This window comes from Gorilla gorilla, chromosome 6 (genome assembly GCF_029281585.2).
Source record: "Gorilla gorilla gorilla isolate KB3781 chromosome 6, NHGRI_mGorGor1-v2.1_pri, whole genome shotgun sequence".
NCBI lineage: Eukaryota > Metazoa > Chordata > Mammalia > Primates > Hominidae > Gorilla > Gorilla gorilla.
The window spans coordinates 95,477,619-95,491,150 of NC_073230.2; the positions used below are offsets into that span (position 1 = coordinate 95,477,619).

General features: G+C 35.7%; 1 protein-coding gene across 3 annotated transcripts in view; it reads right to left on the reverse strand.

Moving 5' to 3' along the window:
• Positions 1-357: 357 nt before the first annotated feature.
• VPS50 (VPS50 subunit of EARP/GARPII complex) overlaps positions 358-13,532 on the reverse strand; it is a 126,964-nt gene continuing 113,789 nt past the window's right edge. For all 3 annotated transcript variants that reach the window (XM_031013092.2, XM_055346560.2, XM_055346561.2), the window contains 5 exons: positions 10,536-10,632; positions 9,305-9,463; positions 5,603-5,724; positions 3,305-3,494; positions 358-1,067 (listed from right to left, as the gene is read on the reverse strand). In XM_031013092.2, coding sequence (XP_030868952.2) covers positions 948-1,067; positions 3,305-3,494; positions 5,603-5,724; positions 9,305-9,463; positions 10,536-10,632 — 688 coding nt within the window. In that variant the 3' untranslated portion in view covers positions 358-947. The remainder of the gene's footprint in view (positions 1,068-3,304; positions 3,495-5,602; positions 5,725-9,304; positions 9,464-10,535; positions 10,633-13,532) is intronic.

Genomic DNA, 13,532 nt, shown 5'->3' on the forward strand with positions numbered 1-13,532 from the left:
TGTGTTACAAAAGGTGGATATTTAAGAAGAGTGAACATATGACCGTACATTTATGAGTGACTAGCAGACAACTGTTTCCTGAGTCAGTCAACCTGGGTTTTACTGTCCTAAGACAAAATCTGAATTTAAAGAGACCAAAACTTTCAACAAAAAAAACACATATTTTTATAAAGAAAGATAAAAGAAAGTCTCATAATCATGATTCTGTATGCTAGGCATTGAAAAGGTACCCTCAATGAAATTACTTTTCACCATTGGTTTCAGGATATAAAACAATTAAAATTAGAACACACTAAAAGCTGCACTATAGTTCATGACATCTGCATGCCACACAAAAAATCAAAATGTAGTCTCACATAGGCTGATCATACTAGAGTATATTTATTAAATTTCACCATTATGATCACTTTGTTATAACTAAATTAACCCTGACATAAACTTTGACATTTTAAAAAGAGAACATACTGATTTTTCAACTATTTTACTTACATGTGTTTTTTAATTCTCATGCAGTGCTCATAATTAGGAGATACTACATATTCACCCTCACATTATGCTTATTAAGAACCAAGCTCAGAGGGTAGAAAAGTGCAAACTTCATTTTCCATAAACTTCCCATACATATATTAAGCCACTGTTCTTCTAATTATATACTTATGGTACATTCTTCTGTAAAATGTATAACTGTAGTCACATAACCATTGTTATGACAAGGCGGCAACATCATTTCAGATTACAACAAATGAGACCAAAAGTTGAAGAGACCACAGCATATAAAAGTCATGAGAACACCACACACATTTCAATATTTTCCACTTTCCAGTCAAAAAAAAACATGCACAAAGTTTTCTTAGCAGATAGTTGTCAGAAGTGCATAAAAAAACTGGCTTTCAGGTCATATATGTTGAGTGAGGATCAATGCCATTGAGGAAAAAGAGCTGTGTTCATTATCTTTTAGGTCTGTCTATATCATCTATAGCTGCTAGAAGTTTTTGTCTTGCTTTCTTATTGATATGGGATCCCAGGCAAACATTCACCAGATTGGTCAGCTGCTTCGTTGAATATTCCTGCTCAAAGAAGAAAGATCCAAATTTAGTACCCTAAAAGGAATGTATCTGATCAGTGCAACAAAAGAACAGGCGGATATTCAGGTGCAATGGATAGTTACTGAGCATTATAAACCAGTGAAAAACAGTGGAAATTACAGTTGGGACATGGAAGGCAAATTGTTTACTGAGCTGTAATAGGAGGGAATAAGAATACTATAGTACACATTTGAAACAGTAAGCACTAGAATCTGTTTTAATATGGCAAAGCAATCTGACATGCATATGCTTCTTACTGCTTTGATGATCACACACTTTACACTTGTTTCTGTAATAGTCTTTGTTATTGAGTCATCAAAATACACTGACATTTCAAATTTTTTAAATGCTACTGATGAAGTATTTTTCTGGCCCTCTACATTTTGTAAACACTTCAGTTAAAAAAAAAATCTCCGACAACAGAAGAACAACTGTTCTAAGATACAACAAATGAATAAGGTAACAAGGATCACAAAGTCAGGGAGCTGCAAATAAAATTAAGACTACAAGTATCTTTTGCAATCCAAATCCATCTGGTTCCTGAATTTTAGATACTGAATTGCTAGGATGAGAATAAACAGGGATTCATCAGAAATTTCTGCAGACTGACTTGGTACTGGAGGTTGAATAGCAAGAGTTCAGATAGGGAAAGACAGCTGTGTACTATTATCTAATAAGAAAAGAAAATGTGTCTTTATTGAAGGTAACCACTAAATATAGTACAATTTCAAAATAGGAGAAAGAATTGATTTTAAAAACTTGGCAAACTGCTCAGCTTGTGTATCTGATCTCTGAGAGCACCTGTCCCCGCCTGGTAAGTAATCTCATTTAACCACTCAGCACTCAGTGAGGATCCATCGTCAGTGATCGCTGGACTCATCATTGTGGGAAGTTTCCTTCAAAGACAGAAAAGAGTCCCTGCTGCTGCTGGGGAAATGTCACTGAATTACAAATATCAATCAGTTAAAGCTCTTTCAAAGTACTAAGCTAAAAAAAAATCAGTCTACTATATTAAAAGAGGAAATTCAAAAAAATGGGCATCATTCTTGCATCGAATAGAGCTGTGCCTTTCCTCCTTGGCTATTTTGTATTCTTTCCCAAAACCCTTTCCTCAGTACCAACCCAGAAGTGTTTACAGCTTACTTTACTAAATGGATTCTAGCAACATTAAGCAGTCTACCTGCATCTAGGTTTAACATTTTGGTTATCAAATGTCAGTCGGGCTAAACGTGGTGAAGTTTTTCTCAATCTGGCTTTACTGGTCGAACTCATTAAAAATAACACATACATTCCTACTTTGCTTCTAAAGATCCGAAACTGACTAAGAGTGGGGACATTCACACAAGATTCACGCCAATGTGAATGTTCTAGGCTAATGCATTTTATCTCTTTACAGTGTTAAGGCCAGAAAGGATGAGTCTGAGCAGGTATATACAAATAATTATTTTCTTACCCAAATGAAATAAAACTTGACTTAGCTTTTACCCATGACATTCATAGGTTAAGAAAATGTAAATCCTAGAGTTATCAAAGCAATGAGGATTTGGTGATAATTTTAACACATGCCATATACAGAAAAGCTTCCCATACCAAGCTCACTGAGTTGAACTGTGTCAAAAATTCAGCATCCTACGTAACAATAGTATTTTTTGTTATCTATATAGTCATACAAAAGAAAAATAATCAAATGTATATTAAAGATAAAATCTAATGTAAGATGTAAGTTAAGTTTAGCCATTTAAATATTAATGTCTTCAATCATCACTAATACATGACAGTGTGTAGGATGTTACCATTTCATCGTTGAGGAGTACGAGAAGGTTTGTATGAGAAGGTTTAAGTTACATAATCGATTATGGCTTATGAATCATTTCATTGTTTCTGTATTCAATCTGTCTCAGTATTTATCAACTTCAGGCTTTTCCTATAACACAGTTGCAGGAAAAATATAGCTAATGTCTTGGCTTTGGCTGTATTTCTAGATCATTACAGTAACAGTTCACAAAGGGCTGAAAAAGATTTGATGAGTCAAAGGGCACTGCTTAGATATAGTGCCCTTAATCTGAATAAGGCAAAGAATTGACCTAAGTAGTTTGTATTAAAAAAGCAAATGTTTCTTTGTATTTCACTCTCATGATTTTGAATTAAATAACACACCCAACAAGAACAGCACAAAGAAAAAGGAATAAAAACTTAATTAACTGTTTTCCAGCTCTCACCCTGTGCTCTTTGATCCAGCGTTCCATGTCATTCTCAGTTAGGTAATAAGCTTTAATATAAGTTTCTACAAATTCTTTATCAGGAATGGGTCTAATATCTGTTAGTTTTTCAAGTTTCATTAAAAACTGTTGAAAATCCAATTGCATCAGGGCACGACCCTCATTACTGCATTTCTTGACATTGGCATATCTAAGATGCAAAACAATAAAAAAAATACATTATAGGATAATTAGAAACAAAAAACTGTCAGGTATTTGAAGTTTTCTCTAACCTATATTTGGACAGATTCCCCAGAAATGAGAGGGTTATAGGAAACAGAGAACATAAGCCTTGAGTCAGAAAGACTGGGTTGCGTTTGTGCTCTGTCATTTTACCTATGCGGGCCTCAGTTTTCTCATTTGCAAAGAGATCCAATGAGTTCAAGTCTCTTTGTTGTTCTACAGACCACGGATCTCTGTATTCAATCAACATAATTGTCTGTAAGAAAGTTAAACTGGTATTCCAGTTAATCTGGCTCCCAAGAGTTACTTTATAAAACTAAGCTTTGAATACTTCAAAGTAATCTTAGTTTTATAAAACTGTTCAATATTCAATGCAATGCAAAAGAAACAAATGAAATAATTCTCCCATGAACACCCTGAAAACATAAAGAAATGTGTAAGCATGTAAGCATAGAAAGTATATACATATTTTTCATGATAAAAAGCTTATAGACCTATTCTGACATTCTACACTACTGAAACAGTGTGTTTTAAGGTGGACTAAGTAATAAAGACAAATATACAAACCCTAACAATACAACACTTTATTGCTCATTAAGTCAATGTTTCATTTCTTCAATCAATCATACAGAACATGGAAAATTCAACTGTGGGAATGAGGTACTTACCTTAAGGAAAGTTGCAAGAAAATAAAAGCTTATTTTATTTAAAATGACCAAGCTTTTTTTTTTTAAAAAAGAGTATTTTATACAGAAGTATTACATATATTATTCACATTTCTACTTAAATTTATTTAAAATACTCTTCATTCGTGATTGCTGACACAGCCTTTTTATAATTTATAGCACTGCTGGTTTCAATACAGAGTGCCACGACTGTTGTCAGCTTGTCACTGTCATCTTCCCACTTTCTAATACATTATTTTGTATAACAAATGAGAACAAAAGAAAAATCAGACAAATGATAGTGTGAAAATTCAACTGACATGCAATTCTAGAGCACTGTACAGGGTCTTTGAAATAGCTGTTTGCTTCTCAGGGATATTTCAGATGTATTACTGATCCTTATTTGTATCCTAGATGTTATGGGCAGAGTAAGCATGGTCTCTGAGTAAGTGGGAAAATTACTATTAATAGATCCATAACTTCAACACATGAAAGATTTATAGAGTTTACAATGATATGATGGTGATTATTATTAATGATGATATAAGGGTTATGAGGGCTGATTTTACCATCAGAAATCAGGAGTATAACCAGGCATGGTGGCTCACACCTGTAATCCCAGTACTTTGGGAGGCTTAGGTGGGCGGATCAACTTGAGGCCAGGAGATCAAGAACAGCTTGGCCAACATGGTGAAACCCCATCTCTACTAAAAATACAAAAAATTAGTGGGCATGGTGGCACACACCTGTAGTTTCAGCTGCTCAGGAGGCTGAGGCACAAGAATTGCTTGAGCCCAGGAGGCGGAGGCTGCAGTGTGCCCAGATTGTACCACTGCACTCCAGCCTGGGCAACAAAACAAGACTGTCTCAAATAAAAAAAAAAAAAAGAAAAAAAGAAATCAGGGGTACTTATGCCTTTAAAAACTGTGTGAACTTAGATAAGTTACCTAACCTCTTTAAGCCTCGGTTTTCTGAGACTGGGTTTTCTCATTGATAAAACAGAATCATAGTACCTACCAAAGAGAGTTTATTTCAGGTTTGGTGATATAATCCTGTGAAATGTTTGGTTTGGTAAATAACACATAGTTAATGCTCAAAAAGTGTTAGGTATAACAATCATCACCATCATAATTATATTATTAAGTAATAATGTTAGTTTAACTTTCAGATAACCATTAGATTCTGCATTCCTCACTCATCTACTAGCTGGTTCTATGCCACTAGCAAGAAAAGAAAGCAGAGACAGAGACAGACACAGTGGGGTCTAAGGTTTCTTCTCTAATTATATCCCAAACTTGTCTGCTAGTTATTATTATTTCTACTTATTCTCTTCAACCATTAATACCGTATGTTATTCATATATTACAATTTGTCATTAAAGAAACAAATAATGCTTTCATGAAAAACTTACCCTTCTACGATAGTTCGATTAGCCAGTCGTATACAATGTTCCCAAAGTATATTAGACACAGGCAAGGGTATGCGAACTCTCTTAGAAACTTCATTTAGCCTCCTGTTAAACTGCTCAAATTCCTAAGAAGACAAATAGGTAGCTGTTTGTGAATATCATTAAAATGCCACAATGCTTTCCCATAAAAATTGTTTAAATAAAAAAGATTTAGAAAGACTCAGAATCAAACCAAGTAAAATCAAAAAAGATAATGCCAAAGATAATTTGACTTAGTATGAAGGGCTTAAAAACATATATGCACTAGTTTAAATAGATTATGTTATAGTACAGAGTACACTACATTTTATCGCAAAAGGAGTAAGTGTCATTAACTGATTAAACAATGTTAACAATGTCCAATGTCTCAAAATTTTCTATGGTTGTCAGTACAGATTAATGGAGCTGAATGACCTGATTTGGCTTTAAAAATATCTTCAAGAAACCCAGGTTTAAAAACATGGTTTGACATGCGTTCAGTTCAGAACTATTTGTGATTTGTATCTATATTCTTCAGAGTGCAATCTAATACATTATCACTTTTCCTAAACACTTTTTAAAAGTAAATAATTATATGGGTTGAGGATGCCTTATCTAAAATGCTTGGGGCCAGAAGCATTTTTGGACTCTGGATTTTTTCCAGTTTTGGAATATTTGCATTATACCTACTGGTTGAGAATCCCAAATGTGAAAATCTCAAACCAGAATTCTGAAATGCTCCAATGACCAGTTCCTCTGAGTGTCATGCTGGCACTCAAGAAGTTTTAGATTCTGGATTATTTCAAATACTGCATTTTCGAATCTGGGATGCTCAACCTGTATACCAAATGATTAAAAAATCATACTCTAGCTGCAAATTTTTAGTACAATAGAAACAATAAAACATAGTTTCTATTACCTACAGAAAAACTGAATATTTTTATTGTCTTTTATGACATGATCATACTAAAAATATAAATACATATACCTGATTTAGACAACTCCAATAATTAAACGGAAACAGCAGAAGGTTTAGCCTTCAATGGATGTGCTTTTGGTCTCTTTGGACCATTGCTATTTAAATATACTCATTTACAGAAGTAAATGCTGTTGACTGTTCCCTGGCAATATATTTCAAATATAAGACTTAAAATGACATTTTTCTTTAGTTACCTGAATAGAGAAGCTACACAATGTTTAACAAGACTGACATGTGTTCAACTAATCTAATGTGATCACCACTCAGGCTATCATATAATGATAACTGTGTTATCCTCTGCTCTTTTGCTACTTCCTAAGTCACAATTTTTCTTGCTAATTTATTTTTAACAATTCACTGCTTTTAATTATTAAAAAGAAGTGGATTGTCAATTCACAAAATTTACCTTTGAAAATCAAAACTATATAAATAATTGCTCTTTATCTGTTGTTTCATTTCATGGATCTAGGAGAGTAGTAGTATTTGTTACTGTATGCATTCCTTAAACTGCTTTGGATTTCAAGAGTCATAATTCAATATTTTTCATCAATATTTTATTTAAAAGATAAAGCTATATGTATAAAATGCTTTGTGTACAAAATAACATTCTACTTATTGCTAAATTAAATGCTCAAAAATGCTTGTTATAAAATGAATCATACAAACATTTCATTTTTCTTATGATTCTTTTGCGGCAACATAAGCAGACTGTTTAGATTTAGATGCTTAGACTTAGAAAAGTAATAAAAAGAACAAAAGTTATCACAGATAATTAACCTTTATGCTTAAAGAAGGCCTTAAGCTGCTAAAAATTGGGCTCAGGTTAATACTCTGAGTAACACGAGTTCTTTCTTATAACTGGAATAACAAATAACTGAAACAAGCAGCCTCCTCATAGCATGTGTATTTGTTGAGCACAGAAATCTTTTTTTTCTTGCACCCCTATAAGGATCATGGTTAGTATGTTCTATGGTCTGAATGTTGTATCCTCCCTAAATTCATATGTTGAAATCCTAATCCCAGCGTGATGGTGTTGGGAGGTGGGGCTTTTTAAAAGTGATTAGGTCATGAGGGCCAAGCTCTCACCAAGGGAATTAACACCCTTATAAAAGAGCCCCAGAGAGCTGCCTTGCCTTTTTTTACCATGTTAGGGTACAGCAAGGTGACATCTATGAGAAATCAAACCTTCACTAGACACCAAATCTGCCTGAGCCTTGATCTTGATCTTGAACTTCTCAGCCTCCAGAATGGTGAGAAATAACTGCTCTGCTTATAAGCCACCTAGTCTGTGGAACTTTGTTGTAGTATCCTAAAGGACTAAGACAGCATGTCATAAAAAATAGAATCATTTTTTCAAAAGCAGAATTGTTAAAAAAAAAAAAGAAGGGGTATCACTATTTATAAATTACATTCATCTTTTACATTCCAAATGAAAATTTGCAATTGAAATCTCCTGGGTGCTCTAGAAACCAAGTTATTTCTTTGATTATCTTTCAAGGTCAATGGTCTCTGAATTCCAGAGTGGCAAATATAGAGCACCCTTGGTGTCATTCCCTGCTAAGATCTCTATGGAAACTCCTAGCAATTGGTTACTGATGTTGGCACAATTAGTCCCGGAGTCTGGAGACAGCCTCACAGTCTTCAACCTAGGCCTCCAAAGGGGACCATAAATTGCTGGGAGTTGGGTGACTGAAGGAACTCCATTACCATCTCTATTTTAAATCTATGGCTCTGTTCATTGGTTCTCAGCTGTCCTAGGCTCTTATTTGTTGACTTGGTCTAAGCAGGTAAGAATGATTGTGTAAATGAGATTAAAGTGAGGAGGTTAAGAAGGGACAATTTTCTTTTCATTTACAAAAATGAAAACAAATTTTTCCTGAAAGTCACTTTCATTTTCTCAGATGCTCTTTCCACACTTTATTTCCTTACTTCCCTCAGGCCTCATCTCCAGTCTCACCTTATCAGGGTCCTTCTCTGAGCATGACAATACATGGTCTTCCTCTTCCACTCACATCCTGTCATTCTCTATCTCTCTTCAGATGATTTTGTTTTTTTTTTCACAGCATTATTCATCATCTGACATTATATCTCAATTTATCTGTTTACTGCTATCTCTGCCCTGGCATGTAAATTCCTTGAGGGCACATAAGTTCCTGAATTCACAGCTATACTGCCAGCACTTCTATCAGCGTGTGACACATGTCAGGTAATCTACAGATATCTATTCATGCATCAATGAAAAAAAACCACAATTATTTCCAGGAAACATATAAACACAGGTCATTGGCTCCAAAGAGGTGTTTGTATGACACACTGCAAAAGTAGTGTGATTTTTACCCCGAATAATCAGAGGCATGGTCTCTTGCTAATGAATATTATGCTAAACTACAGAAATAATTTCTAATTAAACAGAAATATCTTGTCATTATAGTGATGGCTACTGAGATTACATAATATGAAAGTCAGCCACGACATACAACAACTCAAAATGGGAAATTAGTGAACAAAGCTAAAAAATCTACGATGTATTCTTAGAGCTAACAGAAGACAAATTCAGAAAGTAAGCCTATTTCAATTCAGGGGCTTTAATACCACAATGCTAGAAATGTGGTAATAACTATAATCTTACTATTTTAGAACCACTGCAATAAAGGAACACTTCTCTTAGTAGATTGATCTTTAGCAAAGGGGCTTCCCAGAACACTTGCCTTTAATAGTGCATCTACATATATGTTGTGCTGTGACATAATTTCTTTTACATCCCATTTCACATTAGCCATGAGAAGCAGCATCTGTTCATAATCAAGGGCTTTACCAGCTACAATCCAGTAAATTGGTTTGCGTAGTTCACTGGCGGTTGACACTGTCTGAAATAAATTTCACAAAAATGAAAACAATTATTTTCTAAAAGTATCATATTGATAAAGAATACTTGCCCCTGTTTCCAGTATATATCATATCTGAAAATAAAACACTATATATTTGGAGATTTAAATTATGATGAAAATAATTCGAATATTTGAGTGAAGGCAAAGGCCTTACTCAAAACATAATTTTGAGACATTCAATAAACTTGAAGCCATTGACACTGCAACTGTCAAAGAACTAGAGCTCTTCATGTAGCCTAGCAATTACTTCTCAAATTCTTCCACTTCTCTCCATTTCCACTCCCACTACATGATGTCAGGATTCCACCATCTCTCCCCTGCAATACTGCAGCAGCCTTCAAATTAGTTTCCCTGTCTCTAGGACTGCCGTCTACAGTCCTTTCTTCACAATGCCCCCAGAAAACTCTAAAACACAAACCCAACCATGCCACTCACCTGTTTCAAACCCTCCAGGAGCTTCCATGCCCTCCAAATAAAGTCCAACTCCTGAAGCAGGGTGCTTTACATGCCGGTGGTTCCTGCTGATTGCCCCAGCCATCTTTTTCATCCCCAGACCTCCTCCCTACTCTAACGAGCTTTCCTCGGCTGTTTGCATGCACCATGCTCTTTCTCACCTGCAGGTCTTCAGACATGCCATTCCCTTTGTCTAGAATCCATCCCTCATTCACCCTCTCTACCCTGCTGGTCCAGTTTAAACATTACTTCCTCTAGATAGCCTTTCTAGATGACCTTCTCCCACCCAGAGCCTCTCCCCTTCTCCAGTCTGGGTTAAATACACTCATGGCACTTTCCCCTTACCACAGTACTTATCATGCTTTATTTTAACAGTTTTAACTGATGCTCTCTCTCTCACTAGTCTAAAAGTTACATGAGGTGCTCAATAGTATGTATTTAATGTAGGAATTCACGAGTGAATAAATGAATATTTTATCTGGCTCTCCTGGGGTTTCAAGACTGACTTCCAGTTAAAACAAACAAACAAAAAATCTAAATAATCTGTGACAGTCCTATCTTCCTCACAGTTGAAATGACATACAAGACCATGTCTGACCTGAGAATAGAACTGCTGAAGAAAGGGCTTTTTGACTGCAGGCATCACAGCATCCAGATGTGGCTGAAGGAACTCAAACTGTTCAGCCAAGAATACCCTAAAGGGAATAAATAACCCACTGTGTAAACAAATTGTGTAGGATTTAGAGCCTGTCATGCTTTCGTATAAGTATTTTTTAACATTTCTGAGCAAAACTTTAACAATAAAAATTACTTTCTACTTTAGTGGACGAACCTGTACTACCACTTGACGTGTTCATTTATAATCTACACAATAAATAATGCTGAGTTTATGACTGAATGGAAGTTGAGGTGAAAGAACAACAACTTCAAAGGAGCCAACCAGCTTATGATGAGGTGTAGAGTCATGTGCTTCAAATGTAAGATGTGAGCCCAGAGTAGCAGGTTGAAAAAAGAACACAAGGGTATTTTTTAAAAGGATTTCTTTTAAAGATCTCATTCAGTTATATACAACAGACTCTTGAAATCTCAGATTCAATATCTGACACTTTTCAGAAGTAACCCCAACATTCCTAATAGGCAGCAGACTGTAACTTGGCTGAGTTTCACAGATGAATGACAGGTGCCAGAGGCTAGGTACAGGAATGGGAGTCAGTGGGCTGGTGTAGGAGCCTGGACTACTGCATGCAGTTGCACTGCATCCAGGCACTGTCTTTTTCTGCTTTTTCTTACTAATGCAAAAACTCTTACATTATATTGGACTACATTTTATAGAAATGCCAAAGAAGTTATATGCGTTAATTGTATTACTAACTTTGGGGATTTATAAAGGTCAGGAAGCATTCTTTTTTTTTCTTTTTTTTTAATTATTATTATTATAATACTTTAAGTTTTAGGGTACATGTGCACAATGTGCAGGTTAGCTACATAGGTACACATGTGCCACGCTAACTCGTCATCTAGCATTAGGTATATCTCCCAGTGCTATCCTTCCCCCCTCCCCCCACCCCACAACAGTCCCCAGAGTGTGATGTTCCCCTTCCTGTGTCCATGTGTTCTCACTGTTCAATTCCCACCTATGAGTGAGAATATGCGGTGTTTGGTTTTTTGTTCTTGTGATAGTTTACTGAGAATCATGATTTCCAATTTCATCCATGTCCCTACAAAGGACATGAACTCATCATTTTTTATGGCTGCATAGTATTACATGGTGTATATGTGCCACATTTTCTTAATTGAGTCTATCATTGTTGGACATTTGGGTTGGTTCCAAGTCTTTGCCATTGTGAATAGTGCCGCAATAAACATACGTGTGCATGTGTCTTTATAGCAGCATGATTTATAGTCCTTTGGGTATATACCCAGTAATGGGATGGCTGGGTCAAATGGTATTTCTAGTTCTAGATCCCTGAGGAATCGCCACACTGACTTCCACAAGGGTTGAACTAGTTTACAGTCCCACCAACAGTGTAAAAGTGTTCCTATTTCTCCACATCCTTTCCAGCACCTATTGTTTCCTGACTTTTTAATGATTGCCATTCTAACTGGTGTGAAATGGTATCTCATTGTGGTTTTGATTTGCATTTCTCTGATGGCCAGTGATGAGCATTTTTTCATGTGTTTTTTGGCTGCATAAATGTCTTCTTTTGAGAAGTGTCTATTCATGTCCTTTGCCCACTTTTTGATGGGGTTGTTTGTTTTTTTCTTGTAAATTTTTTTGAGTTCATTGTAGATTCTGGATATTAGCCCTTTGTCAGATGAGTAGGTTGCGAAAATTTTCTCCCATTTTGTAGGTTGCCTGTTCACTCTGATGGTAGTTTCTTTTGCTGTGCAGAAGCTATTTAGTTTAATTAGATCCCATTTGTCAATTTTGGCTTTTGTTGCCATTGCTTTTGGTGTTTTAGACATGAAGTCCTTGCCCATGCCTATGTCCTGAATGGTAATGCCTAGGTTTTCTTCTAGGGTTTTTATGGTTTTAGGTCTAACGTTTAAGTCTTTAATCCATCTTGAATTGATTTTTGTATAAGGTGTAAGGAAGGGATCCAGTTTCAGCTTTCTACATATGGCTAGCCGGTTTTCCCAGCACCATTTATTAAATAGGGAATCGTTTCCCCATTGCTTGTTTTTCTCAGGTTTGTCAAAGATCAGATAGTTGTAGATATGTGGTGTTATTTCTGAGGGCTCTGTTCTGTTCCATTGATCTATATCTCTGTTTTGGTACCAGTACCATGCTGTTTTGGTTACTGTAGCTTTGTAGTATAGTTTGAAGTCAGGTAGTGTGATGCCTCCAGCTTTGTTCTTTTGGCTCAGGATGGACTTGGCAATGCAGGCTCTTTTTTGGTTCCATATGAACTTTAAAGTAGTTTTTTCCAATTCTGTGAAGAAAGTCATTGGTAGCTTGATGGAGATGGCATTGAATCTATAAATTACACCTTGGGCAGTATGGCCATTTTCATGATATTGATTCTTCCTACCCATGAGCATGGAATGTTCTTCCATTTCTTTGTATCCTCTTTTATTTCCTTGAGCAGTGGTTTGTAGTTCTCCTTGAAGAGGTCCTTCACATCCCTTGTAAGTTGGATTCCTAGGTATTTTATTCTCTTTGAAGCAATTGTGAGTGGAATTTCACTCATGATTTGGCTCTCTGTTTGACTGTTCTTGGTGTATAAGAATGCTTGTGATTTTTGTACATTGATTTTGTATCCTGAGACTTTGCTGAAGTTGCTTATCAGCTTAAGGAGATTTTGGGCTGAGACAATGGGGTTTTCTAGATATACAATCATGTCATCTGCAAACAGGGACAATTTGACTTCCTCTTTTCCTAATTGAATACCCTTTATTTCCTTCTCCTGCCTAATTACCCTGGCTAGAACTTCCAACACTGTGTTGAATAGGAGTGGTGAGAGAGGGCATCCCTGTCTTGTGCCAGTTTTCAAAGGGAATGCTTCCAGTTTTTGCCCATTCAGTATGATATTGGCTGTGGGTTTGTCATAGATAGCTCTTATTATTTTGAGATACGTCCCATCAATACCTAATT